General features: G+C 52.1%; 1 protein-coding gene across 2 annotated transcripts in view; it reads right to left on the reverse strand.

Annotated features, from left to right (window-relative positions):
• Positions 1–3,432: 3,432 nt before the first annotated feature.
• Positions 3,433–22,264, reverse strand: part of ate1 (arginyltransferase 1) — a 56,397-nt gene continuing 37,565 nt past the window's right edge. For both annotated transcript variants that reach the window (XM_079730978.1, XM_079730977.1), the window contains exons 11-12: positions 12,491–12,611; positions 3,433–4,626 (exon numbers count right to left, since the gene is read on the reverse strand). In XM_079730978.1, the coding sequence (XP_079587104.1) occupies positions 4,436–4,626; positions 12,491–12,611 (312 nt within the window). In that variant the 3' untranslated portion in view covers positions 3,433–4,435. The remainder of the gene's footprint in view (positions 4,627–12,490; positions 12,612–22,264) is intronic.

The raw sequence follows: 22,264 nt of genomic DNA on the forward strand, positions 1-22,264 counted from the left end.
GTGGATACATTTAGAGACCAGGGAATAAGAGAGAGAGAGACAGGTTTAGATAAAGAGAGATGGAGTGAGAGAGAGAGGTTTAGATAAAGAGAGAGAGCGACGGAGAGAAAAAGAGAAAGAGAGGGAGGAGTGGAGAAGAAGAAAGACAGCAAGAGAATGGGAGAAAAAGAGCGAGACAGGCTAAGATAAAGAGAAAGAGAGAGAGAGGAAAGAGAGAGAGAAAATAGAGAGCGAGAGAGAGAGAGAGCAAGAGAGAGAGAGAGAAAGAGTAGAGAGAGTTCAAACAGTTGTGAAAGGGAGATCATCTCATTACAAACAGGAAAACGGTTTTGCGTGTAACAGTTGTAAATTCAGAGGTGGCCTAAAATGCCTGTGTGGCTGAGCTCACACTGTGGTACCGAGGCGGACACTGGGGGTGAAACGTCCTGACTCTGGTCGTCTGCATCTTCAAAATAAACTATCGGTGAAAGATCAGGTTTCACCTACTGTATAATAATGTATAAATAATCACAGCCCTGACAGGGTTTCACTACAGAAATAAGGGATACGTTTCAGTGGACGTTCCTGAAAGAGGGGTACAACATCGTAATATATATTTCCTGGTTTGCTCTTTATGATTGCGTACCAACTGCTTCTCATATTTCCATTGTGTGGTTTTTCACAAGGTAGGCCTGGTATGGTTTCCTACATCATTTACATTAACATATAGGGCCTTTAGCAGATGCTTTAAGCCAAAGCGACTTATATAAGTTCATTTGTCAAGAGAAAGAGAAACAACAATATATCGCTGTCCGTACAGTAAGGATGTTCATAGAACCAAGTGCCAAGCACTAACAATCACTAGGTTAACCCATTCCCCATTTACAACAAAGATAACTAGGATAAGACGCTACACAATGCTAAGCACTGTTTTTAAGTGTGCATCAACACCAGGAACAGATATAATAACCACATATTTTTCAACCAATCATCAACCAGGTGACATTAACCAATTCAGCCCAAATATGACGCCATCAGCTGAGACCTCAACTATGTTAACTACCGAGTGTATCATGTGTACAAACCACCCTTCTGGCACCCGAGCACACACAAATCAAGCATGACGTTACGCTTCCCAACCCCTGTTGGAGGGAGTTCAGACGGGGGGATAATGGACCCTGTGGTTCCTCTCCTCTCCCTGGGACCTTTGGCTGAGCAGCCCTGGCTGGGGCCTGCGGTCAGAACACATCTATCTTATTAAGAAGCCCTGATTGGAGGGAGGGGTGAGACACCATGATGCTCGGTGACTAATGACCCGGCCCAGGCTGTTCTCCCTCTGTACATTATTATTAAGCTAATGGGCTGCAGCAGCAGCAGCGACAGGGCCAGGTTGTTTTGACAGAGAGGTCCACCACCGAACTGGCATCGTCTCTTTGTGTGTGGAACCCACCAAGCCTAACTCTTCATGACAGGGCCAGCAGTGGGTGAATGGGTGTGTGTGTGTGTGTGTGTGTGTGTGTGTGTGTGTGTGTTTTGGTGTGTATGTGTGTGAGTTTGTGTGTGATTGTGTGTGTGTGTGTTTGGGTGTATGTGTGTGTGTGTGTGTGTTTAGGTTTGAGTTTGTGTGTGTTTGGGTGTGTGTGTGAGTTTGTGTGTTTGGGTGTGTTTGGGTGTGTGTGTGAGTGTGTGTGTGTGTGGTGTATGTGAGTTTGTGTGTGCTTGGGTGTGGGTGTGTGTGTTTGGGTGTGTGTGGAGTGAGTTTGTGCGTCTGTGTGAGATGAGTGTGTGTTTGGGTATGTGTGTGTTGCATGTGCAGCACGCAGGGCAAGCTTGCCTAATGTGGGAGGGAAACAGTGGATCCAAGATGGCCTCTTGCCAGCGTCAGTGTTCCCTTCTTGGAGAATTAGACTGTCAATCTGTGCTAATTCCCTCGGACACAGTCCCTGTTTGAAACTCCGGTCAGGTTTAGACTACTGAGATGCTCTCTCACTCTCTCCTTTTGGGCGGTTTTCTAAGAACTGGAAGGTGGTTTTTCACTGACAGAGATGGACGATATTAAGAACAGACCACATGACAACAGCTGGACAGAGGAGCCTTTCGAAAAATAAAGGCTGCATTTCACGTGTGTGTGTGTGTGTGAGTGTGTGTGTGTGTGTGTGTGTGTGTGCGCGAGTCTGTAAGTGTGAGTAAGCATTTGGATTAAAAGGGAAGCCCACCCAGTCGGGTCTTAATCACAGCACAGACAAACGTCTGCGTGCCACACGATTGATTTAGCTCATCGACCCTTGTTACGGACCCCGGCCCCCTGGCCCCCACGTCCCCGGAGCCCGGACACCGTCGGGCCTGACCGGGTTTGGCCCCGCTCTGGCAGAACACGGCCCCCGCTCCACCTCCAGCGCCACGGCCCCACCCAGCCCTGGCACCGTGCTCTTCTTCCAGACTGCTGTTGACATTCTGCAGAAGCGCCAGCAACAGCCGTGGGCATTGAAGCGCTGCCAGCTCGTATATCTGAGGCGGCGGGCGGCTCCAACTCAAACAGGCCTCGCCACATCACTCCCAGCACACCGGCGTGTGTGGAGCATTGTGGGAGCATAAGCCCGCTGGATCCGTGCAAATTTACACTCCTGTTTGTGGCAGTATGTGGCGAGGTGTTGTCCACACAGTACGGGCTGGGAGATTTGAACCATTACACACATGCAAAAAAAAAAATACATACACGCACACATGCACACACACACACATGTAGGCACACACATGTAGGCACGTGTGCACAAACAAGTGCGCATGTGTGCAAACACATACACGCAGTCACACACACAGGCACACACATGTAGGCACGTGTGTGCACAAACAAGTGTGCATGTGTGCAAACACATACACGCACATTTGCGCACGCACATACACACAGGCACATGCAAATGTGCCAGCGCGCGCGCGCACAAACACACACACACACACACACACAAACACACACACACACACACACACACACACACACAATATCCTCAGGGCCAAAGTAATGAGCGAAGCCCAGAAGACATGGCCGTATCGGGACATAATAAATAACGTTTTTCAATTTTCAAATGTAAACGTCCAAAAAGGACTTTTGGATAAACAGAGGAGCACACGAGGCCAGGGGAAAAAAGCCGCCTGCTTCGCCCTCGCCGCCTGCTTCGCCCTCGCCGCCTGCTTCGCCCTCACCGCCTGCTTCACCCTCGCCGCCTGCTTCGCCCTCACCGCCTGCTTCACCCTCGCCGCCTGCTTCGCCCTCGCCGCCTGCTTCGCCCTCGCCGCCTGCTTCGCCCAGTTAGAAACCACAGGGTTTCTTTATCGGGTCGCGCTCCAAAAACAAACTGAGGTTCTGGTTCGGTGTGCGTTGAGCTTCACCTGCACAAGCCAGAAGATATTTAGAATAATAATAACAAAACAACTCACATTGGAGAATGATTATATAATCCGTTTATTAACAAAACGAAAAAGAGGATAAAAACAAAATAAGTGTCGATGTCGGAGTGAAAGAAGGGAAAGTGGTCGTGGTTTAAAACATTGACACAGGAAGTGGGGAGAAAGAGTTCACTCATGGACGTCGGACGCGGTTCTCCTCCTCAGGACGTGGTTCTCCTCCCACAGGCGTGGTTCTCCTCCTACAGGCGTGTTTCTCCTCCTCAGGACCAGGACGTAGTTTTAAGGAAGACTTCTCTGAGATCAGCGACCTCCTACTCACTGCAGTTCTAGACCTTCCATGGAGATAAACTTAGACACAGTCCACTGACCCGTTGGCCGGTCGTTGTGTTGTGATGAGTGTAGTAATGAGTGAATACTTATAGTGGTGATTAAGATGCTGATATATTGATCAGGCAGGCCAGCAGGTACGTGGATACACACACATACATACATACATGCATGGATACTAGACATGTTAACAGTACACACACAGACACACACACACACACATACACACAACCACACAGGGTGGGCCGCTGACTGGAGTTATGAAGCAGTGAGACTACAGGGAGAAGCAGCAGAGAGCGAGAGAGAAGACAGACAGACTGATAGACTGAAAGGCTGAAAGACATTCAGATCAGACAAACGGACATATAGACACACTGACAGGCCGAGAGAAATTCAGAGCAGATGGACAGACTGAAAGGCTGAGTTGGATCAGACAGACAGACCAATTGACTGTTAGGCGGACAGACACACAGACTGAAAGGCTGAGTTGGAGTATACAGAGAGACCTATAAACCGATAGGCTGACAGACAGACGGACTGAAAGGCTGATTTGGATCAGACAGACTTATTGCTGGCAGGTGGGTTTCTTTCCTATGTGGGTGGGTGAGTGTCTAAGCGGAGGTCCGAGGGGCCCCCAGGCCCAGTACATCAGGATGCTCTGCCTGCTCCTGGGTGTCTGGGGCCTCGAGCCTGAGGTCCTAGGGGCCCCTGATCCAGGGGCCCCTCAGGCCCTGGTGCCCTCCCGGTACATGAGGATGCTCTCGGCGCAGGTCTGGCCCAGCAGGGCGGCGTACTGCTCCACCTGCTCCTGGTCGCTGGGGCCCCTACGCTTGCGGCAATAGGCGGCGTAGGGCATGACAGTCCGCTTGAACAGAACCATGACCCGGGAAAGGTCCTTAAAGGCCCGCGCGTCAACTGAACCGGGAGGGGGGAGAGGAGGAGAGAGAAAAAAAATTGCATTAAAGTTAATTAAAATAAATGAATGTTTTTTTTTTTACCTTCCTGTAGAAACTGTAATTAACCCCCTTCATCTAATTTGCGATGTCTTTGTTAATATTCTTTCCCCTGAATGATTAGTTGTAATATCCTAGATTATATCCATTACAATTATATTCATGTAATGTATTAAGCCCTTATTGCAGCATCGTACTGCCTTAACCTTCTGCAGAAGGAGCATGTAGAATACAAAGCAGTATCCCTCCCCCCCGGTGCCTGAGAGGACACACAGGAGTGCAGTCCTCTGCTATTCAGCTCATCTTGTTTACAGGCTCTGAGGCCGGGCCCAAACACAGTGTCTTTATGGGGGGGCGCGCTGCTATAAACCCCAGCAGGTCCACTGGAAACACAGCCACTCTATAACCCAACGCCCAGGTCTCAGGACGGCCCTCTGGAGGTCCCACTGGAAAATGTGGTGGCGGGGGTTAGAAAGCACACGCAAAGAGGCTGCCCATGTGAGGGTGGGGCTGGACCTACGTGCCCACAGTGGGCGGGTGGTGTAATGGACGGACGGGGAACAAGAGACTCCACCTAATTAGTTTCCACTGCCTGCTTTCTGTTTTCCAGCTGAACTTTTTAACTGTAAGGGGTGGAAGCGAACCCCCTGGTAACCACCTCCATGCCCCACCCCGCTGTAAATATCTCTCTCTCACATGCATTCACACAAGTCCATGTAAACACACACACACACACACACACACACAAGTAGACGTATACACACACTCGCATAGACAAGTCAATGAAAACGCATACACACACACACGTACACGTTAACACACACTTGCATACACAAGTCAATGAAAACACGCAAACACACACACAGACACACATGTTCACAAGTCAAAGTAAACACGGACACAGACACACACATTCCCAAACTCACGTTAACACACATGTACACAAACCCAGGTAAACAATCACACTTGCCTAAACCCACTTACACGCACAAGTACACAAACCCCCTCGACACACGCAAACTCCCCAGGCCCAACACAGATGCACAATGCTCCATGTGGAAGAGGGCCTCTGATGCAGGAGGGAGAGACGGAGCCACCCAGCTGCCCAGGGACCCCTGTCCCCTGGTGCTGTGGGCTCCAGCAGGAGGGAGAGACGGAGCCACCCAGCTGCCCAGGGGCCCCTGTCCCCTGGTGCTGTGGGCTCCAGCAGGAGGGAGAGACGGAGCCACCCAGCTGCCCAGGGGCCCCTGTCCCCTGGTGCTGTGGGCTGCAGCAGGAGGGAGAGACGGAGCCACCCAGCTGCCCAGGGGCCCCTGTCCCCTGGTGCTGTGGGCTCCAGCAGGAGGGAGCGAGAATGTTGTAGTAACAGACCCTGGCTCATCTCCGACGCCCCACATCCACGTGGCGCCCAGCTGAGCTTCCAGGTGGTCAGGGTGTGTGTGCGCGTGTGTGTGTGTGTGTGTGTGTGTGTGTGTGTGTGTGTGTGTGTGTGTGTGTGTGTGTGTGTGTGTGTGTGTGTGTGTGTGTGTGTGTGTGTGTGTGTGTGTGGACGTGTGTGTGTGCTCGGGTGCATTGCGTTTGTGTGCGGTGTGTCTGTGTTTTTGTGCGTGTGTATGTGTGCGTGTGTATGTGTGCGTGTCTGTGCATGCGTGTGTGTGTGTGTGTTTGTTTGTGTGAATGCGTCTATGTGTGTGCCTATGGCAGTCTGCGTGTGTGTGTGTGCGTGCATAGCATAGATCCAAGCTTGCAGCCATGTGCCTTTGCTTCACACATTTGCTAAATTCCTCACATAGCCGGTGAGGCACCACCTATCTGCCTGCGCCCTGCAGACCAGATGAGGGCTGCGGACCCAGATAGAGCCAGGAGGCCTTGGTAGACACATGGAAACACAGGACTGGACACAGAAGAGGACGGCACAACACTCTAGTTCACTGGACACAGTTCTGCTACCGTTGTGTGTTGGGGCGTTGCCATGCACACCTCTTTCCAGTTAAGGCCCGACATGGATCTGATCTGGAGAGAAAGGCTTTACGCACATTACACCGGCTGAGCAGCGCCGCAGCCAGGGTTTGATAAAGAGTGAGGTCCGGGGGGAGGGGAGGCTTCAGTTGCAGGGGTTCAGTTTTGTTTTTTTTTGGGGGGGGGGGGGGGTTGTGCTTGGCTCACACACGCACCATCAAATGTCACACACAGGGGACAAAAAGTAACAAGTCTCAACTGAATCAAGCATTTACTCATCTCTGAGAAGTTCTTCGCTGCTGATTTTGCATACAGTGCTTAGGTTCAAACTTTGTTTTTTATCTCTACAAAATGCCCGAGGTCCATACCTCGGTGACCTCATAGCCGGCTACGGGAAAGCACCGTAATGCTGCTGAGAAGGGTAGCAAGAAACAACTGTGGAGGGGATTCTGGTGTTGGTGGTCACCTTCATGCGCCCAGTGACCTTCAGGGAATTTAGTGCCAACCAAGGACCATGCAGGAAACTGAAGGGGAACAAGCTTCCCACTCAGGACAGTCTCCATTGTATGATGTTTAAAATTTAGATTTGTGGGTTTTTTTTTTCCCACTCAGAGGCATATAAAGGTCTCTCTGGAAAAAGCCCTGCAGATATTTTTCTCTCCCACTCTATGGAGATTTTCATGTTTCACATTCTTTTGGGGGATCACTTTTGGGGCTTCAAGTGTTGAATTACATATGAGCTTCACCCGTCGCTGATGAACTAATGAATAATCTTCCTTTCCTAACCCAACCAGCAGAGTCAGCATCTCTTCTACCAGATTACATTAGAAAACTGCCATCCTCACCAATATTTTTCTCTTCTTCTTTGGATCCCAGTGCCTTAATGAACTGTGAACAAGTCAACAGAGAGCGAGCAGAACTTATCTGTGATCATAATTTAGTCTGCAAAGTTAAATGCTTATTCATTTATTGTTATTAATGCAATGTCAAAGCACTTTGTGATTGTCCCCAACAATGAAAGGTGCAATAGATAGATATTAATAAAATGCTAATTACAAATATTTGTGCGCTCCAAAATTATTTATTTCAATGACACGGTTCCCTTGGAGCCTTGGCGTTGGTTTAAGGACACAATGTTTCAGTAACCGAGGACAGCAGAGCCTCTTGGCTCCATGACAGACTATTGAGCATTACTGTAACACCAGCGGATTCTCAGGACTCCATCTCTCCCTCCCTCTCTCTCTACACAATCCAAACATCCGCTCCTCGCATAAACACTGTAAGCAAATGTACTCTACATTTCCAGGCATCTATGATTCACCCCTCTATCGTCTATCCATCCGTGTATTATTCTTCCCTCTATCATCCGTCCGTCTATCATTCACCCCTCTATCATCCCTCCATCCATCCGTCTATCATTCACCCCTCCATCATCCACCCATCCTGCCCTCCCTCCCTGGTCTCCGAGCGGCTCCAGCCCTCCCTCCCATGAAAGGAGCCAGCGGATGTCCGGTGACACCTAGCTCCAAGGTCCTGGCTCTCTGGGGGTTCAAGGTTCAGAGGTCAGGGGGTCAGGGGGTAAGGGGGAGGAGAGAGAGAGAGAAGTTGCGGGGTCAGGGCCAGATTAAAAAGGGGGTTCATCCAGGGAAACCCCGCCACGCTCTCCCTCCCTCCCTTTCCTGTCCCGTCCTCCAGCGCCGAGGCGGGTCGGTGGCGGGCCGCGGGGTCAGTGTCCGCTACGAGCCTCGCTTCCCCTGACCCGAGGTCGAGAGGCCGACGGAGGGCCGGGCCGTGAAAGGAGGAGGGTGACCCGGGTCGACCGGGGGCAGGGACACGCACCCTTCGGACCGGAGTTCCAGGAGTTGAACCCCATTAGTTGGACAGTCCTCTGGTAAGACACTGACCCCCTCGAACCTCAGATTCCACAGCTGAAGAGTGCGATGTAAGCACACTTTACACGGGGCGGGTGAACTAAGAACAGGCTTTGACTGGCTGGAGTTTGGCTATGTTGAGATATTACAACGACAACTACTAGAAAGGCAATTCTGATGTCTTTAAATAGATCAACCCACAATGTTTACTACTTGCTTGATCATCCAAATTGTCTTCAACTGTTAACTGTTAATATTTTCGTGAAATAGTTTCACGAAAATATGTACACTGCAGGGGGAGGGGCACAGATAGAGCTGGCAACGCGCTCCAGACCCACATGTGTGTTTTATTAAAAGGACTGCAGCTAAGCGCGTCCATCCGTCCACTCAGAGGATCTGAGGGAAGCAGACACCTCCCCATGTCCCCTCCCCTCCCTGACGGCGGGGGTGAGCTGGACATATGGACAGACAGACAGCCAGACTGATAAGCAGAGGGAAAGTGAGCCGGAGCAGTGGAGGGTGGAAGGCCCATGGAGGGACAGGCAGGGGGCGGAGTGCTGTCGGCCGGGGCTTGTTAAGATAGAGGGGCCCTTCTCCCCCAGCGCAGCCTCTCTCTACCCCAACGCTTGGCACCACTTAGACTGGCTTCGGTACCCAGGCACACACACAGCCGCACACACACACACACACACACACACACACACACACACACACACACACACACACACTGAAGCAGAGATTGGTGCCACAGACACTTACTATTTGTGTATCTGTAAGAGATAAAAAATGCATTGTTAAAAAGTACTGTAAGCACAATGTGTGTGTGTGTGCGCGTACTGTGTATATTTGAGTGTGTGTTGGCGCCTGCTTCAGGCACTTAAGGTTCAGGGGGCGACTCGTGTCACACACTTTTTACAAGTGTTTATCCTGCTGAGAGGGCGATGCCCCAGCTCTCTGTCAGGCAAACACAGATTACAGCTAAGTGCTAAAGTGTGTGGGAGACGGTGCACATGCTGTACGCTACGTGTGTGCCTGCCGTACACTACGTGCGTGTGCGCGCGCGCGTGTGTGTGTGTGTGTGACCATGAGGTCATGGCGGGCGGGCGTCCCGGGACGTGTGAGCACTGGGTTTGCCGATCAATACGTGTGTGTGTGTGTGTGTGTGCGCCGGAGGGGTTGTGTAAACGTTAGATTAGGGCTCCCCTCGCACCTCATTAGCTACGCTCGGCGACCCGGTTCACCGACGGGCCGAACACATCCAGGACGACCCCGGGGTCCGCCCTCCCTCCCCCCAGGAACCCCGATCGGGGCGCCGGCCACCCTTCCCGCTCCCCTTCCCACGGAGGCTCCTGCGCTGTTCCCTTCCTTTCATGCAGTATGGGCGGAAGTAGCTCAGGAGGTAGAGCAGGTTGGCTGGTAACCGGAAGGTTGCTGGTTCGATCCCCGGCTCCTCCTAGCGAGAGTGTCGAGGTGTCTCTGAGCAAGACACCTCATCCTGATTTGCTCCTGACGAGCTGGCTGTCGCTCTGCATGGTTGACTCCGCCGTTGGTGTGTGAATGTTTTAATGTATGGTTGCAAGTCGCTTTGGATAAAAGCGTCAAAAATCACTTAAATGTAAATTTACTACTATGTTCAGGGGTCAAGGCATGCTGGTACCGTGTCCCCTAACCGCTGACCTCCCAGTCTGCCACGGACACACGCAGAACCGCCTCAGACCGGCCAAACGCCACTGTTTGACTTGGCTCCAAGGTCGGTCCTCTTCAGTCCCCCTTCCATCTCCCCAAGCTCTTCCCTTCCTCTATGCCCCCCTTTCATGCACCACCATGTCCAGGGGTCAAGGCATGCTGGTACCGTGTCCACCGAACACAGGCCACCACCACACGTAGCGCCGCCTCAGACCGGCCAAACGCCACTGTTTGCCTTGGCTCCAGGGCGGGGTCCCCATGGCGGAGGAATGCCCCGCTCGCCGGCTCCGTCGCGGTGCCGTGCTGGGCCGCGGGCTCAGAGCTGTGGGCTGCTACTGGCTGAGTGTGTTGCTATCTGGCTGTCACCGTGCAAAGGGTGTGCAGAACCTCCTCACAGAACAGCAGCCATGTCGTGCAGTGGGGCCGGCCCAGTCGGCTCACACGGGGCCGGGCTGCCAGCGCCACGGGTCAGAGCCCGAAGCTAATTCATGAGGAGGTGGTAACAGCGGTACGACTGTGTCATGGTTGGACCGGCAGACACGCTGGCATCTGCGGTGGGACTTAGCCCTTCGTCTACTGGTGACGTAGCCGCAAATCGACCCGGTGACTGACCGACCAATCAACTGCGACGTAGGTTATTTTGGGCGGCGGCGGGCCCACCACCCGCCCCCGATTCACATACAGCCAATGATTATGTTAGGTTAGCTCACTGCTATGTGCTGGCATGGGACAGCTCTAAGGCCTGGTCCAACGGCAACAGGCTGGACACACACACACACACACACACACACACACACACACACACACACACACACACACACACACACACACACACACACACACACACACACACACACACTTAGGTTATATTGATGTGACAGGGTAAGGGTCAGACCTACCAGTATCTACGTTGCCCATGATGTCAATAACCAACAGCCTACTAATTGTCCTTGACTACGCTTTGGAGTGATGCCTTCCCTTGCAGTTCAACTGGTGAGTCATCAAAATGATGTCAGGAAATTGAAAAAAACAGGCTTGATTAAATGGCTTCTCTCCCACCCTCCCTCCCTACCCCCCTCTCTCTCTCTCTACCCCCCTCTCTCTCTCTACCCCCCTCAATGTAGAACTATGTATGTCACAATACTGGGCCACATTTCTCCCTTTCTTTCTTCTTCTCACACCAGACCTCCATCATTTGTGTACCCCCCCCCCCCATATTCCTCCTTCCCCTCCACCCACTCAACCAAATACTTACCACATCCCTAATCTACCCAGAAATCTCTCATTCCAGTCACTTCACAGCATTACGCTCGTTCTTACTGTCCCACAGGAAATGTGTTTATATTTGTACATTGACACATAGTCATCCACCACCCTACGGCGAGAATCACACACACCTCCTGTCCATTGTGTGTGTCTATTGATGCAGACTGATGTAAACAAGGAGATGGCCACTCTCCCCCCATGACCCCTCCACCCACCTGATGGCTCAGGTTCCAGCAAACAGACACACATGTGTGTGAGAGATAGGTGTACACAGTCACACATAAACACACAACAGAATCCTGTATATAGCATTTCCTGCCCAATATATGGGACCACAGAGTCCTATTATGTAGGGTTGACAGAGTGCAGATTAGCTACACACACAGCGCGCGCGAGAAGAGAGAGAGAGAGAGAGAGAGAGAGAGAGAGAGAGAGAGAGAGAGAGAGAGAGAGAGAGAGAGAGAGAGAGAGAGAGAGAGAGAGAGAGAGAGAGAGAGAGAGAGAGAGAGAGAGAGAGAGAGAGAGAGAGAGAGATTCAATCATCCTCTAGTCAACCCTTGAATCCCACTTTTTCCAAGCCTTTAAAACGTACACCTCTCTCTCTCGATTTTCTCTCTCTCTCTCTCTCTCCCTCTCGCAGGCGTCTCCTGGTCTAAACCCTGCATGCAGCCATGTGGCTCATGCAATCAGTCATCTTCTGACAACGTGGTCCTTTCATGAGGACAGGGGATTAACTTCTGCCTCTGACCATACTGCAGGGAGAGAGAGGAGACCACATCATCATTACAGAGATCCTCCTGGAGATCAGATACGGCTGGTCTGAGATCCACCACTAAATCCTACCGTGTTGGACGCCAGCCCGGACACACACACACACACACACACCAGTGGACCACTCAGAGCTCCTTAAGGACATCTAACGTTGGGCTAACAGTCCGAGAGCAGTGGCTGGGGTAGTGAATGCAGGGTAATGGACTGGAGAGCGAACCACACAACGCCGTAGGAGGCGGTCGGGGGAGCTCTGCCCGTTGGGCCCTGGCGTACCTGCGTCGGGGTCCTGGTTGAAGCGGACGTAGCGGGCGTTCTCCAGGCGGGCGATGCAGCGCTCGATGGGCACCCAGACAAAGGTCTCCGGGCACAGCAGGTCAGCAGGCAGGTACTTGCCCTGGGGAGAGGAGCAGTGGTAAATGGACTGCATTTATACCCCGCTTTTCTAAACAGTGGCCACTCAAAGCGCTTTACAATATTGTCTAACATTCACCCATTCATGCGCAAATTCACACAACGGCGGCGGAGTCAACGCCGCAGGGCGACGGCCAGCTCGTCGGGAGCGGTCAGGGTGAGGTTGTCTCGCTCAGGGACACCTCGACACTTGGCTAGGTGGAGCCGGGGGTCGAACCAGCAACCTTTCGGTTACCAGCCGACCCGCTCTACCTCCTGAGCCACATGCCGACCCAAGAGAGAAGAAGCAGTTAACGACTCACTGATCCTCACACCAGGTCATCATGATACATCTGTCGATTTGTCTTCTTTGAACTTAAAGGAGAGTCGCCACGCTTCTCGCCTTTTTCTTAATAAAAGAGAATACCTTTTAGGGCTATTGTGAAGAAAGTCTAGTCTTCAATTCCCGAATAAAGAAATCCAATTGGCTAAAACAATGAGTTCCACTGTGCAACTGCTCTGGATGTTTCTTCATAACACACGTATGAGTCAGTACACTCTTTTCTTTTATTAATAAGCAAAGTCGGTTCCCATTTAATATTTGTTAAAATAAAAATTGGAAGAGACTGACATCAAGTTTTTTTTTTGCCTTTTTTATTTTTATTTTATCTTTGTGATTGTAATTGTCCCTTATACATATTTATATGTAATAAAAAAATGATTAATTATAAAGTGGGATGCGTGTACCAATTCAGATTTCAAAATATAGAAAAGCTGCCAAAGGAACCACATGTGTGAGCAGGAGAATAATGAGCAGAACACTTTGTTCCGTCACACGCTCCCAAACAAACACAGAGCGATAAGACTGTACACAAGCAGGCGCCTCCAACAGGCCTTCTGCACTATCTCAGCTCACACACGACACAGATACTCCCAGCTCAGCGCTGCACCAAACCACAGAAAAAATCCCACAGTATCCTTCTGAAAATATCCTCCCTCGCTCCCCCGAGGTCAGAAACTGCAGAGTAACAATTATCAGGCATTATCCGCCGTTTAAATCCCACATGTCAAGTGCGGGAACGTCATTTTATTATATTGTTATTACAGAACCAAAAAATGTAAAAAAGAGGGATGTCATTTAACCCGCGAAACCTTGAAATGCCTCTGTAATATAAAATGGAGCATATCAACACGTTCTACATTAAAAAATAAACCTAGACCCACATCCCACAGGGAGGCTTTCGTGGTGCTGGCCGCAGAGAGAGCCGATCTGTCAGGGAGCATGGAAACTACGCGGGCTGCTTTCACAGACCCACCGCTACCAGGGGGGAGAACCGAAACGTGAACAACGGCCGAGCCCGAGGGGTTGAGTGAAAAGTCGGGGGTCAACGACAGAGGACCGCAATCCCGGGACGACCACCGCACCCAAACCCCCTCCACATTTGGGTGCAGCATGTGGCTCAGGAGGTAGAGCGGGTTGTCTTGTAACCAGAAGGTTGCTAGTTGGATGCCCAGCTCCTCCTGGCAGAGTGTCGAGGTGTCCCTGAGCAAGACGCCTCACCCTCACTGCTGTCGCCCAGCGTTGTTGACTCCGCCGTCGGTGTGTAGATGTGTGCATGAATGGGGGAATGTTGGGCAATATTGTAAAGGGCTTCGAGTGGCCACTGGTAAGAAAAGCGCTGTATAGATGCAGTCAGTTAACCATTTGCATGAGCACATGTTGCAGGAGGAAAGACGGGCTAGCTGAGCAGGGGTCAGTGGAATGAAGACACGGACCTCTCCGCCCAGGAATGGAGGGTATGACGAACACCGGAGCCGGGGCCCTTTAAGTGCTGCCGTCAAAAGATGGGTGCATGAAAAGAATGCCTGTGGCTCCACAGCGCCAACAGACAAACGTGCATCCCTCCCCCTTCCTCCACTCTGTTCCCGACGCAGTGTGCTCGGGATTCCACGAGCAATAAAGCCTTGTCTGCACAAGTCTGTTGGACCGACTCTGCTCACGAGTTTTGCAATCCACTGATAGTGGTGCCACCTCCGCCCGATGCTGCCGGTTCCATCAGCCCTGGGCAAGGAAAACGGAGGGGAGAGGGAAGAGGAGAGAGGAGAGAGGAAAGGGGGGAGAGGGGAGAGATGACAGGGGACAGAGGAGAGAGGACAGAGGAGACAGGAGACATGGGAGAGGGGAGAGGAGAGAAGGGACAGGAGAGAGGAGACAGGGGACAGGGGACTTTGATAGAGAACATGTAGGATCAAGCTGTGTTGCTATATGCACGACTAACATAATGAGAACCATCCCTGCATGAGCTGTTCCCCGGGTATACAGTATTATAGAGTTTCTGAGGGTCGGCTGTGCCAAACGGCCCGAGATCTTTGCAGGGCAATAAAGGAGATTCTTGTGAGTCCTCGTCATGTCGGGAGAGTGACAGATCCACTATTTTCCGTTATTTTCCGGTGCCGGCTGCAGAGAGAACTGCCAAGCGTTAAACTGTTGCAACCACGATGAGAGACTCGAGCGGGTCACAGCAAGGCCACCAATCCACAAACCTCCCCGAGGAAGACAAGAGAGACGGGGCTGAGCTGAACGAGGACACATCTTTCAGTGGTCTGAAGCGGGGAGAGCAAGAGAAAGAAATGGAGACAAAAAGCTGGCAAACACAGTCTGTCCCTCTCCCTGCCCGAAGGCCCAGTAATTCACAGCAGCAGCAGCAGTCACTTCAGCCTGTATGTTTCCTGTTTGCTTCCGTTCTCCGGCGCTATTAGCCTCTGCCTCAGCGTGGCAGCAGGCGGCTCCTATCAACAGGGAAACCAGTGATTGTTTCCTGGAACGGGGAGCCCACAGAGGGGTATTGCAGCCTTTTGTCTAAACGAGCGGTGACACAGTCTCTCCATTAGAGTCGACTGCAACTCTGCTCGGAGTTGGAAGGGAAGGCAATGAGGGCACAGGAAACGACAGAGTAAGGGGTTCTGCCAGTACAGGAGGCGGTCCGGCGATAAGACGCAATGTACATGTTTGTGTGCTCGAGCTTGTCTACGATCAGCACCAGGGTGCCTAAAATCCTGGGGGCCCCCTGAGAAATGTGGGGTGCAGCTGAGATACAGTAGTGTTGAGATGCCCATGAGCCACGTTAAAGCAGAGCCAGGCTCCACACATTAAAGATTTAAAACAAAGTTTCACTTATTCGTTTTAATGTAGTGAAAGACTGAAAGAAAAGATCAAACTCAAGCAAAAGCTTCAGCGAGTGGGCTCTACTGCCCTCCATGTGTGGGGGAGAAAGGGGGGGGGGGGGGGAAACAGGGGGGGAAGGGAGGAATGGCGTCAGAAAGACAGGGAACAAGCCAGCAGACGTGACAATGAGACACAGATGAACACAGGGACGGTATTTAACGTGGCGGGCCCGAGACGCTGATGGAAGAGATAGGCGCCGTGGTGAGAGCCAGCTGAGGCAGGGGGCTCTGAGCCAATAGGGAGAGGGACGAGGGGGGGTTTGATACGGGGAGCAGGAAACCACAGAGAGCAGAGGAAGGAGCCATGCTGACAGAGAGCGGGATGGAGACGGGAGGAGGAGGAGGAGGACGGGGAGAGGAGCTGTGTTCAATCAAAAGTGTAGAGACAGCGGTGAGGAGGAGGGGGAGGGAGAGAGAGGGGAACCCTCCCCATCTGACTTACTGTAAAGCCATGCCCCAACTTGGCTCCACAAGTGAATTAACAAATGGCAGGGCAGAAGCGAACGTTGAGGAAGAAATATTGAAATCACACATGACCGAAGTTTCGCAGCCCTGTTCCCAAAGGCACATAAACACGCACGGCTTTGACATGCAGGCCGTATAACACCGTCATCAAGTCAGTCGTCGTTCAGTCTTCAAGTGAATGGGAGGCCGGGTTTAGTATCTTGTCACCAAACGATCGGTTATTATCTTTACACTCGCACAATCAGGCTTGTGCGCACATAACACACATTCTGAATGCGATGCAATAGCACCGGCCCACGCAGATACCTGTTATCTAAATGAAACGCAATTCATCAAGACACATAAATATCATGCCTCACGGCAGCCCAGGAATCCTCATGAAAACCGACACCATTATTTTACTTCTTGTTCCACTTACTGTGTCTGTGTGTGTGTGGGAGAGGGTGTGTGTAAGTGTTAGTTTGTGAGAGAGTATGTTTAGAATAAGTGTGTGTGTGTGTGTAGGCTGACTGTGTGTGTGTGTGTGTGTGTGTGTGTGTGTGTGTGTGTGTGTGTGTGTGTGTGTGTGTGTGTGAGTAGGGCGTGTGTGTGTGCGTGTGTGTGTGTGTGAGTAGGGCGTGTGTGTGTGCGCATGTAGGGTGTGTGCGTGTAGGGTGTGTGTGTGAGACTATGTTTCGGGTGTGTGAGAGAGCATGAGATTGAGTGTGAGAGTGAAATTTGAGTGTACTTGAGAGTGTAAATGAACGTGTGAGTGTAAATGAGAGTGTATGTGAGTGAGCGTGAGAGTGTGCGTGTGTGTGAGCGAGCAATGCGTGCGTGAGCCACCGTGGGCCCAGAGCCCTCTTCCTGTCCCGTGGCTAGAACTGGGATCAAAACATTCTCTGCGTTGATCTCTCACAGCTTGGTGATGACATCACTGCAGGGTTTGTCGCTCAGAGTTGCACCCCACCCCTCCCGCACGTTTAACTTGAGTGTGTTCTGGGGGGAGGGCTGGTGGAAGGGGGGGGGGGCGGGGTAAGGTTGGATGGCTGTCTATACGTCATGGAGAAGAGGGTTTACCTAAAACCGCCATCTTGCCGTACACCACACATCTCCTGCCAATCCCTGTAGCGTCTCCAACGACCCGCAGCAAAACCAGAGGCATGTGACTGTGTGTGTGTGTGTGTGTGTGTGTGTGTGTGTGTGTGTGTGTGTGTGTGTGTGTGTGTGTGTGTGTGTGTGTGTCTGTGTGTCTGTGTGTCTGTGTGTCCGTGTGACTGTGTCCGTGTGACCGTTTGTGTATCTGTGTGTGTGACTATGTGTGTGTGTCCATGAATGTGTGTATGTGTGTGTCCATGCGTGTGTGTGCGTGTGTCTGTGTGATTTCCACTCGCTGCAGATTCTCCAACCGTCCGTCTCCACAGGTCTCCTTTGATAACGGTATCAGAAGAGCTGAAATCTCCTCAGGAGAGAGCACCTTTGTGTTTCATGTGCTCTGCCAGTGGGCCCCAACACCTACTCCAGCCCTAGACACAGAGGCTCCCATATCTAACGGGAGGTCTCAGAGAAGCATGAGCTCACTGGCTTGTTGCGCTCGCTCACACTGTGAACCGACTTCTTCCCTGGCCGGTGGGCTGTCTCTGGCTATGGGGGCTGTCCCTTCGTCTGGCGTGGGGAAGGACGGACTGTGGGAAGGTCTCAGGCTTTTATTCAACGAAGAGCTAGTGAGACAAGCAATGAGGAGCAACAGGATTACTCGCCGGACGTGGACCTTTGACCTCACCGGACAAACCTGGGGGCTAGTCCTGTCCCAGAGTAACCTTGTGCTTGATTCTGTGCTTGGTGTTAAAAGAAGAAGAGAGGGCAGCACAAAGAGGCCCAGTGTGACCCGAGAGGCTGATCCCACCCAGGCCAGCACCCTGACCCTGGGTCACGTCGGTGCATGGCCCTCTGGAGACCAATAAACACAGGGACCTGAGCTCCACGTCCCAGCCCTCGTTCTCACACACGCGCACGCACACGCACACACACACCTCTCCTTTTAAAACACAGGGGAGATGGGGGGGGGTGGAGGAGGTGCAGGGTACACTGTTGATAGACACATGTAAACAGGGCAAACGCACACAAACACACACCTAGACAAATAGCGTCCGCTACGAGAACAGCGTCGCTTCGAGGCAGGGGTACCATGTTGGTGAAAGACACGTCCAAACAAACTGATACATACACGTCCATACACACACAAACTTACACACACACACACACACACAACCTGATACACACAAACACCCACACACACACACACTTTGTCCATCATGGGGGGCACAATATGTGTATTTGCACACACTGAAACACACATAGGCCAATGGAAATGTCCCAAGACCCGGGGTCTGCGTTTCTTGGGACATTTCCATTGGCCAGCGCTGTTTACACACCTGGGAGCTGCCATGGTCTTTCCCCCCCCCCCCCCCCCTCGACACATTACCACGAGACGACCTTCAAATAAATACAGCATCCAGGCCAGTCGCTCTCCCTCCAGCCCGCCTCCTTCTTCCTCCCCCCAGGCCCACAAAGTCCCTTACAAATCAAAACCCCCCCCCCCACCCGAAGCCCTCCTCCCAGCTCTGCTGCTCGCTCCCCTCCCAACCTGGCTATGCGTCAGGGCTCCGAGAGGATGACAGGTTAATGAGGAGAAAATATTTTTACAGGATCGCGTTTCGCCCAAGACAGAGGAAGAGAAAACTAACTGGGAGAAGAAGGAGGGGTGAGGAGGGGGGAGGCAGTCCAAGGGCAGGGCTTTAATGGGCATCAACTCGCCGCCCGCCGTCCTTTTATCTCCCCATCTCCCCCGGCCTTTATGAGCTCCTCTGACACAGACCACAGCTCACACATGTTGCCGTCCAGGTCCGGCTTCCCCGGCCACAGACCAGAACCCCTTAATCCCGGCTGCTGGAGATGAAAAAAGAAATAACAGCCAGCTCTCGCAAGACGAACAATGTGCAGCCCCCCCCGGACCCCGGCTCTAAGTAAACGCCTAGCGGCATTCATGAGTCTAACTGATTCTGCCTGTTGGGCCTCTTTGAAAGCTTTTCTCCCCCCTCCCCCCCGCCCGCAACCATTCCTCTCTCCCCTCAGACACTGCTCCTTTCAGGCGGGGCGGTGTGGCCGTGGCAGGTTTGAAAATAAATAGAGCTGAAGGTAATGGGAAGGCAAACACCTCGGGCTGGCAGATAGAGGGCCCTGGATCCCCTCAGCACTGACACCGCGTCCACAACTCTCTCCTTCACCCCCCTGACCTCCCTACCCTCCCCCCGCGACATCCCAACCCCATCACCAACCAACACCCCCAACCCCGCCACACCAGTACTCATAAGGACAACTCAATCATATGACCCCACCCCGGTGAGCTCTGCACCCCCCCCCGTGGCTCTCACCCTGTCAGCACTCGTCCTAGTGGGTACCAGGCAGGCGGTTGCCACGGCGAGGAGGGCTGTTCATGATTTCTTACAAACACAACCGTGACCAGAAAGAACAACAACAGCGGAGAGAAAGGAAACAGTGAGAAACAGAAAGAGATGTCCAGGAGAAGGAAAAAGAGTAAGAGCTAAGCAAATGTTTCTACTTGAGTGCTGCACTGTTGGTGGTCTCCTGTTGAGTTAAATCAAACAAGGATCTTTCTGTCAGAAATGCACCAATTTGCCCGAGCCAGAGAGGGAGAGAGAGCCAGAGAGAGATGGGGGGGGGGGGGAGGGGGGAGAGAGAGAGAGAGGGGGTGGGTAGGAGGGGTTAGGAGGCAGGGTAAAGGGGCACGAGAATTTTCTTTTTTTTAAGGGTGAAAACTCAATCTGGTTTGATCTCCTTTGAAGGACGTTGTACTGTACTGTGGGAAACGCTAGAGTAGAAAGGCAGGCAACAGGAATACATCAACAAGGAGATCTAACTCAATACTGCTTCCATTACAAGAGAAATCACAAATCAAAAGGCTGGATGCATGGCGACGGCGGAGCCGGTCTCGACACGAACAAGCCGCTGTCAACACAGTAACTCTACCCGCCGCCATCCAGGGCTGTCATGACTCGGTGCGTCTAGGCGTCGGGATGTGGCAATTAACGCAATAAGACCCCTTCATGCCCAGACTTCTGCATGTCCCTCCTCTCTGTCAAACAACAACATGTTACCGAGTACACACGGGCCACGGGTTCATCGTTCCCGACCAGAGCTACCCTCCCTTCCCCTCCTCCCATCTGTCATCTTCCCTGGCCCGGCCGAACCCTCCATCTAGGGCTGTTGAGAGAGGAGATGTAAGACCAGAAGGACCGCCGTGGAGGAGAGAGGCCGCCGCGCCCGGGCCTGCACGACGCCACGCAAACATGTAGGAACTACAACTACTACAGGAGATCAACGCTCAATCACTCACACTCACACACACAAACACCAAAGGTGGACGAAGAGAAACACTCCTAAACAGAGAACTGTAGAAATCAATGCAAAGTGGAAATTCTTCATTTAACATACACCTTACAATAAGACGGTTCACGATTTGGAAGGAATTCCCTGGTGCACAAACCTCAAACTCACCCTGTATCAATCTCAATCTGCATCGTTCAGAGTGAAGAACGACCCTTTAGCTCCCTCACACACACACACACACACACACACACCAGACAGGTATGCATAAAGTACAGAAATAGGCCCTTCCAGCCTGGCCCCACAGACTCCATTCCACATGGAAAAGCAACCACTCACAGGCTCCTGTCTGCAGGCTGCGGGCGTGTCAGAGCCTGCGCCGAGCGACACACCTGGAGGTCTGGAAGAAGATGGAGCAGAGAGCGGAGAGGAGGAGGGGCTAGGCAGACTAATTAAGTTTGTGGCCCAAGAACAGCCCGGGTATTGTTCGGTCCTCGTTTCCAACCAGGCATAACAGACAATAATTAATATAACCTATACTGAAGACACAATGAGGGGACGGGGTAGAGTACGCAAAGTCTACGCACGGCTGGTCCTCCTCTACACAACTCCACAGCACCCTGAGGATCTGGACCAGGATGAGGGACTTTATATGCAGGGTGTGACTGTAGTAAACACTTACAATGTTTTCACCTCCTCTCCTACGTCTCTGTGCCCGTGTCTGTGTCTCTGTCTGTCTGTCTGTGTCTCTGTCTGTCTCTCTCTCTGTATGTCTGTATGTCTGTCTGTCTGTTGCTCTGCACCATTGGGTCGTTTGTCACCCTGTATTGCCATCGTCTCAAATCAGGAGCAGGTGATAGAGAAGAACCTCAATCGGCTCGCTTCGATTGAGGTAAGACACCACAATCCTCGAAGGCTTCCCTGGACTGGTGTCCCTCATAGGGCCCACGTGGCCCCGGACCTGACTGGTCCTGTGGCCCTCAGGACCCTGCGGGGACCCTGGGCTTTGTTGCCGGGGGGATGGGGGGGCGACTGGCTGGGTGACCGTGGTTGTTGCTCCAGGGCTGAGATGGAGAGGCAGGGACAGAATAGAGAAACGAAGTAGCAGCTGCTGCAAAAAAGCACCCCTTAAAAAGTCAGTGAAGTACCGCCCTGAGACAAATACTCCTTTTCATCTCGCGTCCGTTCCCCATTTGGCACACATCTTGTCACTTCTTTTTTCGGGGCCCATATGTCGCCTTTCTCCTCCTCTGGCTCGTTGAGCTTTCTTCCTTTTCTGTGAAAAATGGAATGGTTTCCTGGGCTCGGCCTGAGACATTCTTTCACAGAGAACAATAACAACAACGGTAAGAGCCCCCTTCACGTGACCCCCTCTCTCCTCCGAGGGGTCCGTCCTGTGTGTGTGTGTGGCAATGTGTGTGTGTGTTTCGACGTGTGCGTCTGCGTTTGGGAGAGAGAGAGTGCGTGCGTGTGGCCCTTGAAAACACAAGTGGTTGATTTGTCAAGACCAGGTATGGCAGACCCTTCGGGCCAAAGTTAGAACACTACTCTTTCATCCACATCAGTGTCTGCTTTTCTTTT

This window comes from Pollachius pollachius (genome assembly GCF_949987615.1).
Source record: "Pollachius pollachius genome assembly, chromosome: 2".
In the NCBI taxonomy this organism is placed as follows: Eukaryota; Metazoa; Chordata; class Actinopteri; order Gadiformes; family Gadidae; genus Pollachius; species Pollachius pollachius.